At 41.2% G+C, this 18,924-nt stretch overlaps 1 protein-coding gene across 2 annotated transcripts; it reads left to right on the top strand.

The window, feature by feature from the left end:
• Positions 1-4,655: 4,655 nt before the first annotated feature.
• Positions 4,656-16,814, top strand: LOC119525237 (zinc finger protein 77-like). 2 transcript variants are annotated; one of them, XM_037823865.1, is made up of 4 exons: positions 4,656-4,759; positions 13,617-13,743; positions 14,745-14,928; positions 15,326-16,814. In XM_037823865.1, exons 1-4 carry the CDS (start codon positions 4,676-4,678, stop codon positions 16,473-16,475), a joined length of 1,545 nt encoding a protein of 514 aa, XP_037679793.1. In that variant the 5' UTR covers positions 4,656-4,675; the 3' UTR covers positions 16,476-16,814. The 2 variants fall into 2 exon arrangements, with proteins under 2 accessions (XP_037679793.1, XP_037679794.1); XM_037823866.1 differs by lacking the exon at positions 4,656-4,759 and adding an exon at positions 4,876-4,893.
• Positions 16,815-18,924: the final 2,110 nt, after the last annotated feature.

Genomic DNA, 18,924 nt, shown 5'->3' with positions numbered 1-18,924 from the left:
TCTATGTAGTGCGTAAGAATGCCCTCCAGAGTGACCTCTCGACTCCATTTGAAATCTCTCAGCCACTGAAGCTTTATTTCGTTTCATTGCACATTCCCCTTTTGGTTAAGAAGATGTTCTTAATCCCACAATGCCAGGTCCAGATTCATCCCCGGGAGTCATATCCTGCATTGCCCGGGAGATTTACATCCCTGGGAGTCGAGTCCCAAGTAGGGGGGTGGAGGGCAGTGAGATCCCCTGCCAAGGTTGTGCCAGCATTTTTAAAGGACTCCAGTGATTAAATCAAGGCCCACGCTGAATGGACGGGCCACGCCTCCATGGAAACATTCAATCAGAGGTCACACCCCTACCAAAGGTGTCACTCACAGTTGGTCACATCTCCATGGAAACAACAGAATCCCAGTATCCCATATGATTGGATCAAAAGAGCATGGCTTTTTTGGGGGGACATAATATATCCAAACTGGCACAGAGGCTCTTAAGAATCCTTTATGAGAGGGTAAAAGACAGAAAAAGCCAGAGAGCTCAGAAAGAGGGAAACACCCACGGATGCCAAAGAGCCACTGAAGCCAGAACCTGAAATCAATGAAACCCAGGAGAGAAGGACCAGCAGACACGAGCCATGTGCCTTTCCATGTTACAGAAGTGTCCCAGATGCCATCAGCCTTTCTTCAGAGAAGGTATTCTCTTGTTGATGCCTTAATTTGGATATTTCCATGGCCTTAGCATTATAAAACTGTAAGCTAATAAACCCCCTTTGTCAAAGCCAAACCATTTCTGGTATGTTGCATTCCGGCAGCTTTAGCAAACTGAAAAAGATGGGTAGATTGTGTGACGCCAGCATGTGTGACACAATGTGAGGTCAAGAGACCACAGAGAAGGCTTTTCAGTGTCGTTCCAGGAATATTCAATTATTGAGAGTCCAAAAGAGAGATAATGAAACAGAACAATGCTGAGAGGTAAGTAATACATGGTAAAATTCTAAATTCATACAATTTAGGAAACTCATCCCTTCTAGGGGCAGGAGGGAAATGAGGTCAGGGTGGGGCTCACCAGGAAAGTGACAAATGCCCAAGGTCCATTCATGAATGCAGGTGCCCAGGCCACGGACTTTCATACAATTTTATGACTTAACCTAAACATGAAACAATTTATGCATTCCTTTTTGAGTGTAATGTGCTTCACAATAAAAATTTTTAAATGATTGAAGCATGAAAAATATGCACTTTTCAAATATTTACCATGTTATGAGACCACCTCCCCAGTCTTTGATTTCAGAAGGGGTTTTCAAGCCTTTTATACTGGACCCATTGAAATCTACCTTTTATTCATTGGAGTAAGATTTGGTAGCAAAAGATTGGGAAAAAAGCCCAGTGTCTACTTAGAAAGAACTGGTTACGTGAACTTACATCATTGTGCTGGTTTGGATGTATTATGTCCCCCAAAATGACATGTTCTTTTAATCCAATCTTGTGGGGGCAGACATATTAGTATTGATTAGGTTGGAACCTATTGATTGAGTGTTTCCAGGGAGATGTGACTCAATCAACTGTGAAAGAGACCTTTGATTAGATAATTTTCATGGAGGTGTTAATTAAACCACTGGAGTCCTGTAAAAGAGTTCACAGACAGAAGGAGCTCAGAGCAGCTGAGAGTGACATTTAAATTTTTTTTAATAATTCAATTTTATTGAGATATACTCACATACCATACAGTCATACAAAGCGTACAATCAGTTGTTCCCAGTACCACCATACAGTTGTGTGTCCATCACCAAAATTAATTTTTGAACATTTTCATTACCACACACACAAAGGTAATAAGAATAAAAATTAAAGTGTAAACAATTAAAGTAAAAAAGAACACTGGGTGCTTTTTTTTTTTGGCCCCCGTTTTCTACTCATCCCTCCATACACTGGACAGAGGGGAGTGTGATCCATATGGCTTTCCCAATCACATTGTCACCCCCCATAAGCTACATTGTTATACAATTGGAGAGTGACATTTTCAGAGAGCAGCTGAGAGAGATATTTTGAAAACGACCATTGAAAGCAGGCTTTTGCCGATGCTTTGAAGATGCTAGACCAGAGTTTGCTCAGGAGAAGCTAAGAGAGGACAAAATGCCCCCAAGAGCAACATTTTGAAGAACGCACAGGAGGTGAGAGAGGAGCTGGAACACAACCCGGGATCAGCAGATGTCAGCCACGTGCCTTCCCAGCTAACAGAGGTTTTCCGGATGCCATTGGCCTTCCTTCATTGAAGGTATATTCATATTAATGCCCTAATTAGGATATTTTCATGGCCTTCAGACTGTAAATTTCTAAACAAATAAACTCCTTTATAAAAGCCAATCCATTTCTGGTATTTTGCATAACAGCAGCATTAGCAAACCGGAACAATCACTTTCTGTAACTTCCAAAAATTTAAGATGTCATTTATTGATATGAAAAGAGCTACAGGATTTATTTTTAATTGAACAAAAAAGGAAAGTATATTGGAACATGTAAACCAGGTTATCTTTGTATAATGATTGGAATAAAGAAAAGGAAGTTTGGGGAGATGTTTCTTTTTCTGCCAGATGTACAAGAAACTATCAAAATTTGTATCTAGCAGGGGCTGGTGAAATTGAACACGATATGAGGACATGGTGACAGCAAGTCATAAGGCAGATTGAGTGAGTATCAGCGTGATTTTCTTGAAATTTGCATATTACTAATTCATTTAAAAAGCCAACAAATGTATTAACATATTTGAAAATTTATAAATCAAAGGAGTAATTCATTTTTAATTGGATGTCACTTTTCTAACATAGGAAATTGTTCTATGACTTGGTTTTCTAAACACTATTTTTAATGAAAGTGTATACATTCTTTTGTGAAACCACAAGAAATGACTTCTTTCCATTTGTTAATAAAGTGACAAGTGATACCAGAAGTTGTGCTTCCACTTTGTGTCAAACTACAGAGTGTTTTCTGACATGAGCAGTCATGTTAAATGTGTTTTGACCCAATCTGATAAGTGTATTAAGGTTTTTCAGGTCCAACCCAAATTTATATAACCTTTTTTTGTGTTTTTTCTTTTATCAGTTAAAATACAAATTCAGTTGCCTTAGGGATAGCATAGCATTTTTGCATTTCAAAATTCTCCAGGGGCTTTGGGCAGAGAATAAAAAGTATTTGCAATGTCCCCTTGAGGGACTTGCGAAAAATGTGGGAAAATGTGGAAATTAAACTTCCTCATCTGGGGAATTCCTGATATTCTCTCAAGCATTGGGGACTACCACTTTAGTAGGCTGAGCCCTTTATCTTGGGGCTTGCTCTTATGAAGCTTGTTACTGCAAAGGAGAGGCTAAGCCTACTCATAATTGTGTCTGAGATTCACCCCCAGAGAACCTCTTTTGTTGCTCAGATGTGGCCTCTCAAAGACAGCTCGGCAGGTAAACTCACTGCCCTCCCCCATATGTGGAACATGACTCCCAGAGTGTAAATCTCCCTGGCAATGCAGGATATGACTCCCGGGGATGAATCTGGACCCAGTGGTGTGGGATTGAGAACATCTTCTTGACCAAAAGGGGGATGCAAAATGAGACGAAATAGTTTTAGTGGCTGAGAGATTTCAAATGGAGTTGAGAGGTCAATCTGGTGGACATTCTTATGCACTATATAGATAATACCTTGTAGATTTTAATGTATTGAAAAAGCTAGAAGTAAATACCCGAAACTGCCAAACTCCAACCCAGTAGCCTTGACTCCTGAAGACAATTGTATAACAATGTAGCTTATCAGAGGTGACAGTGTGATTGTGCAAACCTTGTGGATTGCACCTCCTTTATCCAGTGTATGGACAAATGAGTAGAAAAATGGGGACAAAAATAAATGAATAATAGGGGGGAGAAGGGGTATTGGATGTTTAGGTGTTCTTTTTTACTTTTATTTTTATTTTTTTGGAATAATGAAAATGTTCAAAAATTGATTGTAGTGATAAATGCACAACTATATGATGATACTGTGAATAACTGTTTTACACTTTGGATGATTGTATGTTATGTGAATATATTTCAATAAAACAAAATAAAAATTCTCTAGGGGCACACTGAAATCACCTCTAACACTAATTTCCTTCCCATGTAAAAAGCCCCTCTAGGTAATGGAAATATTTAGGTTTTCTTTTTTGCTTTTATTTTTGTTTTGGAGTAAGAAAAAGGTTCAAAAATTGATTCTGGCGATGAATGCACAACTGTCTGATGGTGCTGTGAATAACTGATTGTAGTTGTGGATGTTTTGGATGTTCTTTTTAATTTTAATTTTATTTTTTTGAGTAATGAAAATGTTCAGTTTGTGGTGATGAAAGCACAACTATATGACGATATAGTGAACACCTTGAATGATCGTATGTGATTATATCTCAATAAAATTGCATTAAAAAAAGTCCCCCCTGAGAATTTTAATAAACATCTCTGATCCAGAGGTTGTTCCGCGGGGAGCTCCTGGGCCTGCGGGGGGCGGTGCACACCCTCTCCGTCCTGCCTGTCACTCAGGCTCCGGGGGGCGGAGGAAGCGGGGACCGATGTCCAATCAGGCGCGCCAGGGGCGGTGCCGCGAGCACTGCCCAATCAGCGGCTCTGGGGGCGCGGCGACGCCGACTCGCTGGATGTTCCCCGCTTCCGGTCGCGGCTATGACTTCCGGGTCATTCTGTCACCAGTTCCGGCCGCGAGGGCCGCCGGGAGGACGCCGCGGGGATACCGGGGCGCCGGAGATGGTGAGTTCGCGGGGCCGGGCAACCGGGGCGGCGGGACAGGGTCTCCGCGCTCGGGCCCAGCCCCTCGGGCCGACGCTGGGTCAGGGGCGACCCACGAGGGAGGGTGACCCGTCCCGGAGCAGACCGGGTCTTAGGTAGGGGGAGACAGGATTTGTAAAAAAAGGCCTGGCAGGAGGGAGAACGCGCCCATGTCAGAAATCCGTGAGGGTCGCAAAAGCAGTCAGAAATCAGGGTTTCCTTATGGGGCGGGGTAAGCAGCAAATTGGGGGAGGTTTGGCCGCCCGATCGGGTTTGAGGGGACGTGTGTCCCGCGGTGTGGTCGGCGGCTCCCCCGATGAGCTGATTGATAAGGTGCTCCTCGGTGCTTGCTCCGGCCTGCGGGAGGGGCAAAGGTCAGGAGTCAGTGGGGAGGGGAGAAGCCGGACCCAGGCTTGCTTGAACCCAGAACAGGGTAAGGAATGGCCACTGTGAACGCTTCACTCCAGGCTGATTGCTGTGACCACCCTCGTGTGTGTACAGCTCGGTATTGTATGTTTTCTCCTCTTTGGGCTTCAGGTTCCAGGAAATGTAAAATAATGATTTTATTTTATTTTACTCCTTGCCTTTTTTCTGCTCTTGATTGAAGATAGTGAGTTCCTCAGGTCTGTCCTTTTGCTTTTGGTGCTGACCCCTGTTATTTTGGGGCGCAGCCAGAGAATGCTGCTGGGGAAGGGGTTTCAGGAATATTTTCCCTTCCGGTAGAATGGTTGGGAAAATGTACGCAGTTCCACACCTAAAAGGGAAGTGGATGAAGATAGGGATTCAAAATATTCATAGAAACGACGGTTACTCTTTGCATGGACAGAGTGTGGACAGTGCGTGATTCTGTTTGGCTTCCTGTTACTATCTGGGCATCTGAGATTAATGTAAATTCTGTAAAATGTGACCTGTAAGACCAAGAAGCATTCTATTCAGATTACTTAATTTACAGTTTGTGATCCCACGGATAATAATAATTAACTGGCATCTGGTACGTGAATGGATACAAGTTTTCCAGTTACTTAAAGCCATAAAGTGTGCCTAGAATTTCCGTCCTCTATTTTATTCTTGAGCATAGCGTGGAAGTAGAGATTCTATGATATTCTTATTTAAACCGTGAGATTGTTGGTCTTTGTCTTATTTAAGTGATCAATGGTGACCTGAAAGCAGGTGAATCACCTGGCATTTGGAGCAGAGGCCTGAAGCCAGTGACCCACGCCAAGCCAAGTGCAAAGTTGAGCCTGCAAAGGAAGAGATAAATGAAAGTCCCCTGTCTTCCTGGGGGAACCTCCCCCTGCAGGTGGCCTCCAGCCACAGAAAGAGCTGTTCATGCTGAGAGAAGCTGCAGAGCTTTGGAAGGGGGAGATCCTCCTGCAGATGTGCTTGAGGAGGGGTGGTTTCCTTTCTGAAGTTGTCATAGTTGCCTTGGGGCTGTTGCCCTACAGTTGATTTTGGTTTGTGGAGGCACAGAGTTGCTGCTGTCAGAAGGTGGCAGTTTTCATCATTTATGTCTTCTATGATGACATTCCTTTTCATTATGCCCTTTGCCAGGGTCTCCAGGTGTTTTAGTTTCCTGGCTGCTAAGACAAATACCATGTATTTGGGGTAATAATGGGGTGGCTTCAACAATGGGAATTTACTGACTCAGGGTTTTGAGGCTAGGAGAAGTCTGAAATTGAGGTATCAGCAAGGCCATGTATCTCTCCAAAGACTGTGGCATTCTGGGGCTGTTTGCTGGTGATCCTTAGGGTTTCTTGGCTTTTCCATCATACTGCAAGGCACATGGTTGCGTCTTCTTTCTCTTCTGGGTTGTGTTGATTTCCAGCTTCTGGCTGCTGCTTGTGGCTTACCTCCACACTCTCAGTGACTTCCACTCTGCTTATAAAAGACCCCAGTAATGTGGATTAAAGCCCAACCTGATTCACCTGGGCTACACCTTATCTGGAGAAACATCTCAATGGGATCTTGTTTATAAGGGGTCCACCCACCAGGATGCGGATCAACACCAAGTACATGTCCAAACTGTAGGCACAATTCATCCATATCAGCAGGTTCCCAGCTATCCCCAAATCAGAAAAAGTTTTGGATATGGATGGATGTTGAACGGTGTTTCAGTTTGCTAAAGCTGCTGAAATGCAGAATACCAGAAGTGGGCTGGCTTTTAACAGTGGGGATTCATTAGGTTACAAGTACAATTCTAAGGCCATGAAAAATGTCCACATTGAGGTATCAACAAGAGGAAAACTTCTCTGAGGAAAGGCTGCTGGCCTCCGGGGCTCCTCTGTCACGTGGGAAGGCACATGGCTAGAGTCTGCTGGTCCTTCTCTCCTGGGTTTAGCTTCTTTTTCAGTGACTTTCTCTCTGAGCGTCTGTGGGTCCTTTCTTAGCATCTCTAAGTTTCTCTCTCTCTCTGCCCTCTCTCTCTGTCTCTGCCTTTTGTCTTCTCATAAAGGGCTCCAGTAAAGGATTAAGGCTCACCTTGAATTGGATGGGACATATTCCAATCAAAACAACCTAACCAAAGGTCCTACCCACGAAAGCTCTGCACACACAATAACGAATTAAAAGAACATGGTGTTTTTGGGGATACATGCAGTTCCAAACATTATAAAGTGCTTTTTCTGCAGGTATTCAGATGATTTCACCTAGTTATCCTTTAATGTGGTATTGTAATAAATTGTTAGATGATTTCATAGCATTTTATTGTAAGACGTGTAGAAAGTGCAGAAAACAATTGTATAGTCAACAGAAACTGTATAAAATGAACTTCATTGAGATTTGGAAGCACCAGTCACCCTACTTGAAATGATTCCCAAAGGTCCCTTCTCTCTTCAGATGATCTTGAATTATGAGGAAACCTCCTTGCTTTTCTTCATAGTTTTGTCACCTGTGCATGCTTCCTGATTGACATCAGTGATGGGAGTTTGTTGGATGACATCGTGTGTCTAGAGCAGTACTCCAGTTTGCCAATGCTGCTATTATGCAAAATACTAGAAATGGACTGGCTTTTATAAAGGGGGTTTATTTGGTTACAAGGTACCTTCACTGTAGAGAGGCTGTTGGCATCCAGAAAACCTTTTAGCTGGAAGGCATGTGGCTGGCGTCTACTCTGGGGTTCTGGTTTCCAAATGGCTTTCTCCAAAGTGTCTCTAGGTTTGTCTCTCTTAGCTTCTGGAGCAAATTCTGAGCTAGCGTCTCCAAAGCATCAGCTTTCAATGGCTGTCTTCAAAATGTCTCTCTCAGCTGCTCTGAGCTCCTTCTGTTTGTGAGTTCTTTTATAGGATTCCAGTGATTAAATTAAGACCCACCCTGTATGTGTGGAGTCCACACCTTCATGGAAATAATTCAATCAGAGCTATCACCTGCAGTTGGGTAAATTCCATCTCCATGGAAACAACCTAATCCAAAGGTTCCAACTTAATCAAGACTAAATGCATCTGCCCCCACAAGCTTGTATTAAAGGACATGGCTTTTTCTGGGGTACATAATATATCCAAACCAGCACAGGCAGTGACTGACTTCCATGGCATGAAGTAAAATGTGTGGAGTTGGCAGGAAAATAGCACGTTTGTGTCGAGAGAGCTGGGAGGAGGCCTGGGGTAAGTGCCCATGATGATATGCTGGCACCCAGGGTACATAGTGTACAGGTGGTGTTAGGAGGAAGGCCTGGGGGTGGGATATGAGAGTTGCCTAATGGGCACTATTATGACAAACCAAAGGCGTGTGGGAGAGGCCGTGTTGCAAGAAGCCATGTTGTAAAAGCTTCTGGTATGGGGAGGACTCTACTCATGAAGCTGAATGACCAGGACCCTGCTGCTGGGAGTTGAATCTAATTAAGACTGTTGACAGGAGGGAGACCCATTTAAAAGACCAAATACTGCTGTGTAATACTAGTAAGGTTTGTTGAAGTTGGTCATTAAGGTATTTTGTGAGGCCTGTAGCATGAGTTTGGCAAGTGTATTCACTTTCTGAGGTTCTAGGGGAGAATGTGTTTCTAGTCTCTTCCACCTTCTGGTAGCTTCTTACATTCCTTGCCTTGTGTCTGTGTTACTCCATTCGCTACCTCTGTGGTCACATTGTCTTTTCCTTTGGTCTGTGGTCTGATCTCCTTCTGCCCCTCTCTTAGAAGGAAGGCCCACCTGAATAATCTAGGTTAATCTCCCAAGTCTCTTTGGCCTGAAAGGTGACGTTTACAGGTACCCGGGATTAGGACCTGATATCTTTAGAGAATTCCTCCTGCCACAGCAAGAGAGGTGAACATTCTGTTGAATGCCTTGTACAAGAGCCCATTGTGTGTTTTGAGAAGTGAGTTGAGTGCCTTGGGCACCATCCATAATGTCTGAAACTCTTAAGGACATAGGGAGTGTCCTGGTGAGGCCTTATGTTATGGCTTCATTAGTAGCATGTCTGGGGGATAGGCAAGTTCTCTGCCTCCGATGACCAGAGCCTAAGGAATAAACTTTGCAGAGGAGGGCAGGGACCCATTGACCGTAGGGACGCTCTCCGACCCCCAGGGATTATGCATCATAGACTCTTGCCAGTGGGGTGTTTTCCCACATCAAGTGTATTGGTTCATCACTGTTATTAGCCATGGCAAAGGAGAGGGGCAGTCTCTCCCTGGGCCTAGAAGATTGCTGGCCTCTTCTGGTGCCATTGCATCTGGTCACGTGCGAAAGGCCTGTAGGTAATTCACTCCACGTGGCTAGGTTTGGCTCAGTCTTGTAAGTACCATTTTCTTTTTGATATGGAGGCCTCTGTGGTTGTGCAAGCTTCCATGACCCAAGGGAAACTGGGCAACTGGGTGGGGAGAATCACAGGCTCAGGATCTGTGAGAACCTTGCTGCCAGAAGGGCCCAATATGTAGTCGGCATTGGCTGCTGTAATGGTGTGTAGCACCAGGACGGCTGTTTCTTGCACCAAATACCCATGGACTACTGAAATTTATATCCATTATGTGGCTTAGGCACTCCCAGAAGCATAAGAGGAGGCTGCCAAAGCCTTTATGGTTGAAGAGGGGCACTGATAGAGTATCTGTTGTTATTATGCTTTGGATCAATTCTAAAGTCTTTTGTTGCCCCATTCACAGTGAGTTGATTTGTGAGTGACAGCATCAGTGAGCTAGGGTAAAATTTGTAAATGAGGCATACGTGCCTCTCAAGCCCAAATAGCCCCAATGAGTGTTAGGCTTGCCTTAAAGTGGGGGATATGGACAAGGTGAGGAATGGCTTGTCTTTAAGCTGACCATAAAAATGACCAGAAACTTCATGGGGTGCTGGGGCCTTGTACCTTATGGGTGTACTGGCTTGTCCCTGAGTAGCAAGTTCTGTGACGTGTGTTTGTATATCACGTATGAGTGTATCCTTTGACTGGTCCTCACAGGAGGGCTTGATATATATATATATATGTATCCATTGATAGGATGATGGTATCCTACAAAGCCACTGCGGATAGTTGGATACAGCTAAGGTCTTGCTTGTAATGATTTTGCTTGAAGGCAGGGCTTTTGAGATACCCCATGGGGAGCCAAGTGAAAGGATATTGTGCTTTGTCAAAGGTGAAAGCAGAATGTGGCTATTAGGGTACAGAAATAGGAACTGGATAGAACATATTAGCCGAATCTATAACATTAAATGTGTTTCAGTTACGAAATGGATGGGCTCAGTAATTTTTAAAAATTTGGGCAAGGGGGCCTTATTTGGGGGTCCTAAGGTCATGGAGGCCCACTTTTGGTTGTCATTTGTGCTCATTAAGTTTGAGCATGGCTCAGATTGGGCTACTGAAGGACGAGATAGTAGGATCAATGATCCCCTTTTTTAGAACGTCTTTTATGATGGATCTTAATTCCTGTGAGACTTCTTTCAATTTCTGTTGTATGATATTAACTGTTTTCTCCTGGGGAGATTTTAGGGCAGTGGGCACTATACTCATGGGAAATTTAGACAAGGCAGGAGTTGTGATGATTATGAAGAGGTATCTCTGTTTGCCCTTTATTTATTGCCTGGTAACTTCCTTAAGAGTATGCGGGACATGGATTCCAGGCATGGGCCTGACCTTGACATGGAGGGATTGCGAGTGCCTTTTTGACCAAAAAGGGGGAAAGAAAGCCAACAAAATAAGGTTTTAGTGGCTGAGAGAATTCAAATAGAGTCAAGAGGCTGTCCTGGAGGTTACTCCTATGCAAGCTTCACCTAGATATGCCACATGGCCACAGTGTGGTAAGCCCAAGTCAACAGTAGTCCTAAAACCCTAAGGAATACCTGGGTCCCTATTTGGAACTCTATAAAAGTTTCACTCACTAAGTTTATTCTTCAGAGACTTAAATCCTTTATAGTGCTCCTGTGCCAGCTAAGTGCCAAAACCCAGAGGCAGCAGCCTCTTCAAGAACATTAACTAAATGTGTCCCCTTTGCTCATAAAGTTGACACCCCTTTTCAACATGAACAGGTTAGTGTGGTCACTGCCTAGACATCCCTGAAGATCGGGAAAGTGATTAAACTAGAGGAAAGGGTAGCAAAAGATAAGATGGAATTTAACAAAGGGTTATGAATACTGAATCTATATATAATTTCCTTTTTTTTAGTTGCTAGGATATTAGAATAGCTAGAAGGAAAGAATTGAAATGGTGGAACTGTAACATCCTTTGAAATTTGTTCTATAGCTACTTGTTAAATTGTAATTTGAAAGCTATACCTTTGTGTATATATGTTATATTTCACAGTAAGGAAATAACTGAAACTATGATATTATAACTCATAACAACTTGGGAATTTCCTTTATATCTACTAGTTAAATCATAATTTGAAAGATATTACCTTTTTGTGTGTGTAAATATATTTGTATATATATCTTAATAAGGAAATAACTGAAACTGTAGAACTGTAACTATAATATTTTTTGAAATTTGCTCTAATTATTTGTTAAGTTGCACTTGGAAAGTTATCACTTCTATGTATCTATGTTATATTCGACAGTAGAATCTATTCTTAAATTTTCTTCTAGGAGTTTTGTGATTTTATCTCTTACATCAAATCTCTGAACCATTCTGAGTGAATTTTTGTAAATGGCATGAGGTAAAGGATCAGTGTCACTCTTTGACATGTGGCTATCCAGTTGTCACATGTGATTTTTATATATCCATCTTGTATCCTGCATCCTTGGTGAACTCATTTATTTGTTATAATAGTTTAGGGGATTCTTTTTACATTTTGCTGAATTCAGTGTACACTTTCTGAGGATTATTTGCATCTGCATTCGTAAGAGATATTGGTCTTTATTTTTTTCTTGGGTTGTTTGTTTGGTTTTGGTGTCAGGGTAATATTGGCCTCATAGAATAAGTTGGCAAATATTCCTTATTCTTTTATTTTCTGGAAGATTTTATGAAGGATTGGTGTTAATTCTTCTTTAAATTGTTGGTAAATTCACTAGTGAAGTCATCTGGCCCTGTTTTCTTTGTGGGGTGCTTTGTAATTACTAATTTGATCTTTTTATTTGTTTCACATTATCAGATATTCCATTTCTTTTTGAGTCACTTGGTAGTTTGTGTCTTTCTAGTAATTTGCCCACTTCATCTAAGTTAGCTAATTTGTTGGTGTACATTTATTCATAATATTTCTTTTTGATCCTTGTATTTCTGTAAGGTTCATAATGATTTCTTCCCTTTCATTCTTCAGTATGTCCTGATTCTCATCTTTTTTTGTCAGTGTTTTCTGGATTTTTATCCTCTTCCTTTGGAAAGGCTACCATTTCCTGTGTCTTTGTCTTATACTCTTTTGTTGCACACTGTACATTTTAATATTTTAAAAAGTTAACTCAGGGATTTATTCCCTGAGATGTCTGTTTCTTGGTTTTATAACCAGCTGGTGATAAGATACATTTTCTTGAGCTTCAGTTCTCCTTTCAGAAAGTTCTGCCCAAGGTGAATGCATTCTGCAGGGTTTTCCCTGTCTTTCTGTGCCTGTGCCTTGTCCTCGGCTTTTGCTTGTTAGTTGTCTTGGAGTTCCCCTGTTTACAGGAGTTTTGTTGTCTCCTCTGTTTCCCAGGAGACAGCCCTTCCTCTCCTGGGAGTTTGAAGCCAGCAAGCCTTTGCCCTAGATTGTCTGCCTCTATAGTTTCTTACACTTCCTTTGTTGTCTCAAGTTGATTTGGCCTGGAGAGCAAATTCTGGGAGTTGGGCACACTGGAGAGGACTTTCCCAAGTTAGTCTTTCCCAGCCGAAACAGGGCCAGGAGGAACCCACAAAGGGGGCACAGACCGGCTCCAAAGTGCCCTGGGGAGGGGATCGGGAAGGGTGCCAGGAGCTTCTTCCATGGCTCCCCAAAGCTGACTTTTCTTGGTCTGTCTTGCAAATGCAGCCCTTCAACTAACTGTTCCTCAAGTGTAGCATCTTTAAGTCGTCTCCACCGCATCTTTGTCTGGGGTGCATTGAAACAGTGGCTACCCTCAGAGCCGGGCCCCCGGCAATCTGAAGTCGCTGATCAAAAGCCAAGATTGGTGGTTGGAAAAAATATCTATTTCCAGCATTACCTGAATGATAATTTTATTTCTTCATCTTTACTCTGTCCCAGAATCTGCCCCATCTCAGTAAAAATATTTTTTTAAGTTACGTGAGTATACATGTCATCGTTATTGTCTCAGTTTGCTTCATGTTTCCAAAGTTTTTAAAGTCACCAAGATTATTATATTTTATTTGCTTACTTATCATTTCTTATGAGAATGTAAGGTCTATGTGATTCAGTATTCTTTGTGAATTGAGTCCATTTCCCCAGGCTACGAGCTCACCCATCCTCTGCACACTTTGGGGGCGATGGTTCTTTGCTGAAACAATATCTGGAATGTTTTAGGACTCAGTGGTTTTTGAGGAAGTGGCTGTGAACTTCACCCCAGAAGAGTGGGCTTTGTTGAATCAGGCTCAGAGGAACCTCTACAGAGATGTGATGTTGGAAATCTGCAGGAACCTGACTTCAGTAGGTAAGGATGGCTTCATTCCTTCACTTAGTCTTCTAGGGAACAAATGTATCTTATACACTGTTCTTTTTATTTGGGTTGAGTAATGGGAATATGTTGGAAGGCACTATCCCAGCTCTCATGGAACCTGGAGTCAAATAGCTTTTTCATGGAAATTAAGTTTTATATATTAAACTTTGTATTTCTCTTAGTTAAAAGTCTTGAGTCTCACTATGTTTTATAAGTGTGGGTATAATTTTGGGGCACTGAGAGAAGCTTTCTGGTTCTTCCCCTGTGAGAATTATACTGTGAATAATACACACTTGACATGGTAATTTTGCTGCAGTTAAATACTCATCTTCAGGGCCCTAAGGACCAAAGTATTGGCTCATCTCATGGAAATGTGGGTTACCTTCACCATGTGCTTTTATCCATGAGCAGGGTAGTGTTCACACACACTCAGTTTCCCAAGGGAGCTGGGGACCTGGCGGGAGGGCATCCAGGGCATCATGCACCTTGGGAGGAGCAGGTTTTGGATAAAGGAATCATAAATAGAAACAGCAATGAGAAAGATAAATCAGCTTTTGTTTTAGAAGGGTCAATTTTGTCATTTACCTTGGTTTATTTGTTTGATTTTATATCCATTCCCTCACTTTCCTTCTTTTCAGGGAAAGACTTCCTGTATTTTTTCTTATAAAGGTAGCATTTGGGCATGTGCATTTTGCCCATTTCCTTCCTACTTTGCTCTCTGATCATAGTCTATTTATATCAACAACTGTCGCCATCTTTTTGGAAGTATTTCTTAGTAAACAGGTTGCCATTTTGACCCACTTCCCTTATTATTGCCAAAGTCCCCAAAAGCCGCATCTGTAGAGTCTTCCTTTGCTCCCATGTTCATTCTTCCTTATAAAATTTGTTTACCTTTTTGGATCAGTACGGAAAGAAATCCACATATATTCTATTTTCTTTCTTTCATCCCACCATTTTTTCCCCAAGAAATTGAATTGTGTTACCAATTGTTGCAGATTGTTACACTCAAGTTAAAACCAGTGGATCAGGTCCTCAGCAGGATATTTTGGGGAGTAAAGTATCCAATGAAGAGAAAATAGTAAGGTTCACAAGAATTGATTCCTGGTCCTCTGTTTTTGGGGAAAACTGGAAATTTCATAACATTGAACATCAGCACCAAATCCAGGAGAGGCCCCTGAGGTAAGTGGCACCCATGCAGGAGGAAGGAATATTTCTATAGAGTGTTAAACTGTCTTGAAATTCAAGAAAAAGCATAAACCTAACTATTTGTATACCGGGAGAATTTTCACAAGACAGTATTTTCATAAATGTGAAGAAGATATTGGGTAGCTGAAACAGAATTCAGTTGGAAACAATTCTCATAGAACCCCATATGTAAGAACAGTGGAAAAGTAATGGCTGTAGTTGAGCTTTAAGCTTGGTCCACTTTGAAACAATGCAGACAGTACAGAAAACTTATTCACTGAAAGTGGCAAATACATAGTCACAATACTCATTTACAACAAGCAATAAATTGTTAATAAGTAAATCGCTTATAATCATTAACCATTAATAGTGTGCTTCCTATTTTGAACAGAAGTCATTTGGTGGAGAGCCTCTGTGAAAGTAATGAAGGTAATCAATGTGGAGAATCCTTGAGTTCTCATATTGAAAATCTTATTGTGCATAAGAGTTATCCTACAGGAGTTAAACCCTATGATTGCACTAAATGTGGAAAAGCCTTTAAGGATCATTCTTTCCTTGAGACTAAACAAAGATCTTACACTGGACACAAACCATATCAATGTGAAGAATGTCAACAGCCTTGCAGTTGTCCCCCGTGCCTAAGCACTCATGTAAAAACTCACATTGCAGAGAAAACCTATAAATGTCAGGACTGTGGGAGAACATCTAAGAAACATGTGAAAACTCTCAGCAGTAAAAACCCTTTTGAATGTAAGAAATGTGGGAAAACTTTCACTTGCCCCTTATCCTTTAAGGGACATATGAGAGGTCACAGAGGACAGAAAATCCATACATGTAAGGTATGTGGGAAGGCCTTCATTTATTACTCGTACCTTACACGACACATAAGAAGTCATACTGGAGAGAAACCTTATGAATGTGAGCATTGTGGGAAAGCCTTCAGTTGTCCCTCATACTTTCGAGAACATGCAAGAATGCACACTGGAGAGAAACCCTATTTGTGTAAACATTGTGGGAAAGCCTTAAGTTATTACACATCCCTTCGAGAACACATGAGAACACACAGTGAAGATAAGCTCTATGAATGTATGCAGTGTGGGAGAGCCTTCAGGTATCCTTCATCCCTTCGGGGACATATGAGAATGCACATTGGAGAGAAATCTTATGAATGTCAGCAATGTGGCAAAGCTTTCGGATGTCTCAAATACTTTCAAAGACATGTGAAAACACACAGTGGACTGAAGCCCTATGAGTGTAAGGAATGTGGGAAAGCCTACAGTTTTGCCTCATCCCTTCGAGTACATGTGAGAACACACACTGGAGAGAAACCCTATGAATGTAAGGAATGTGGGAAAACCTTCCGTTGTTCCTCAGGCCTTCGAGTACATGTGAGAACGCATACTGGAGAGAAACCCTATGAATGTAAGCATTGTGGGAAAGCTTTCAGGTATACTGCATCCCTTCGAGTGCATGTAAGAATTCACACTGAAGGGAAGCCCTATGAATACAAGGAATGTGAGAAGACCTTCACTCATTCTTAAAACTTTGTACACATAAGAAAACACACTGGAGAGAAACCTTATGAATGTGAAGAATGTGGGAAAACCTTCAAGTATAGTACTTCCCTTATTGTGTACATGAAAACTCAGAATAATTATAAATATGGTGTTGCTTTGTAAGTGCCTCATCCTTAATATAGATCCCTATGAGCCTAGCCTTGGTATTATGGGCTTGAGGATGCTGTCTTGACCAATAGGGGGAAAAGAAATGAGACAAAATAAAGCTTCAGTGGCTGAGAGATCTCAAATAGAGTCGAGAGGTCAATCTGGAGGTTATTCTTATGCATTATATAGATACCCCTTTTTAGTTTCTAGTGTATTAGAATAGCTAGAAGGATATACCTGAATCTATTGAATGGTAATCCAGAAGACTTGATTGTTGATGATAATTGTATAACTATATAGCTTTTATTGTGTGACCATGTGATAATGAAAACCTGGTGACTGACACTCCCTGTAACCAGTGTATGGGCAGATGAGTAATAAAATAATGACAAAAATATATAAATAATAGGGGGGTTAAGGGGCATGGGATGGTTTGGGTGTTCTTTTTATTTTTTAATACCTATTTTTTCTTTATTTTGGAGAAATGAAAATGTTTGAAAATTGTGGCGATGAATGCACAACTATACGATGATACTGTGAGCCATTGATTATATATTTGTGATGGATTATATAGTATGTGAGTGTCTCTCAATAAAATTGCATTGAAAATAGGTTTCTAGTGTTTTAATTTCCAGTTAAACATTTAAAGTAATAAGTATCCTTTTGTGTACTCTTTCAGCTGCTCCACATGTTTTGTTATATAGAACTTTAATACAGAACAGTTATTATATTACTTTAATATAGTGCAGTTATAGAAAATGTATAATTCCATTGTAATATGTTTTGGACCCAGAAGTAATGAAGTGCCCCCTACCCCATGTACATCTTGGTTTAACTTTAGATGAAAAGTTTTTTTTCAGTATCCAAGGATATTTTGTTTTATTAGAGAAGCTGTAGATTTTCAGAAAAGTCATGCAGAAAACACAGAGTTTCCATGTACCCTGCACACACACTTTTCCCTATTATTAACATTTCACATTTGGTGAAGCAATATTATTACAATTATCCTATTATCTACAGTCATAGTTTGCATTAGCTTTCACTCTTTATGTTATACAGTTGTGATTTGTCTTTATAATTTTTATTCTGTTAACATACATACAACCAAAATTGCCCCTTTTATCCACTCTCAGTTATACAATTCAGTGGCATTAATCACATTCACTGTGTTGTGCCTCCACGCTCAGCATCCATTAACTTTTCCATCACCCCGAACAGATACTAAATCTTGAGCAGCACCATGGAGGAAGGTAAAGCAAGGAAGGAGGATAAGGAGCATTGCAGGTTGAAGTTTTGAATTGGGCAGTTACTGAGGGCCTTGTGGAGAAATTTTTTAATTAAAATTGAGAAGGCTGTGGTGTGAGCCACATGAATTTTTGGAGTGGAGTAGTTTCCCAGGTACAGGAAGGAGCAGGTACAAAAACTCCTCAGGACAAAAACATGTGCAATGTGTTTGGAAACCTTCAAAGAGGGGAGGGGCAAAAGTTGATTAAGATGGGGAGAGATTTCATGGGAGCTGTAGCTATGGAACGTAGAGGCTGCAGGAAATTGCTACGAGTTTGCATTTTACTCCCATATACTCTCCTCATACAAGCAGTTTTCCCTATTATTAACACTTTGCATTAGTGCATTACCTTTGTTACAACTGATGAAACATAGTTGTACTACTAACTATAGCTCATAGTTTACATTAGGGTTCACTGTATTGTACAGTCAGGGTTTTATAAACATTTTTACTCAAGTATCATATATACAACCTAAATTTCCCCTTTTAGCCCCATTTAAATGTATCATTTAGTTGTGTTAATTAATATTGGATTCCCACTTTCTATTCTTTTCCTAGCATTTGATCGTGATGATGTGAAACTTTTGGTTTTGTTGACATTTCTTCTCTGGTCCACTGTTGCAGATACTGGAATTTGCCAACTGTGTATCTTCCACATTTGCTTGTTGCTAGTGGATATCACACCCTATGTTTGTCACAGAAAGTAGTAACTGTGCAAAGATATTAAAAGAGAACAGTCTAATCTATGTTCATATTTTGAACTTTTCTCATTGTCCTCGATCTTGGTTGGAAATTGGACTCTGTATTGTGGCATGAAGATGAAAGATGAAAACCTAGAGTGAAGACGGTTGTACTGAATTGTGTTGTCAACTTGGGTAAGGTTGGTATCTACATATCCCAGCATCCTTTCTGTCTAACTCTGGGTTAAAGTTCACAAGAAGAGGAATGGGCATGAGTTTTGGAAAGCTGAAGTGAAGAAGCCATGACTCTCAGTACTGCCATCAGGAAATAGAGGGATGCCTGAGAACCCAGTGGGCCCAG

This window comes from Choloepus didactylus (assembly GCF_015220235.1).
Source record: "Choloepus didactylus isolate mChoDid1 chromosome 25 unlocalized genomic scaffold, mChoDid1.pri SUPER_25_unloc1, whole genome shotgun sequence".
In the NCBI taxonomy this organism is placed as follows: domain Eukaryota; kingdom Metazoa; phylum Chordata; class Mammalia; order Pilosa; family Megalonychidae; genus Choloepus; species Choloepus didactylus.
This window is presented reverse-complemented; position numbering and strand designations above follow the sequence as displayed.

What these genes read in the sequence shown, in the direction of transcription:
- LOC119525237 (XM_037823865.1), top strand. Translation starts at nt 4,676, where the DNA reads ATGACTTCCGGGTCATTCTGTCACCAGTTCCGGCCGCGAGGGCCGCCG. An exon ending in ATACCGGGGCGCCGGAGATG is followed by an intron (nt 4,760 to 13,616) that starts GTGAGTTCGCGG and finishes GGAATGTTTTAG; the next exon opens with GACTCAGTGGTTTTTGAGGA. An exon ending in ATCCAGGAGAGGCCCCTGAG is followed by an intron (nt 14,929 to 15,325) that starts GTAAGTGGCACC and finishes TATTTTGAACAG; the next exon opens with AAGTCATTTGGTGGAGAGCC.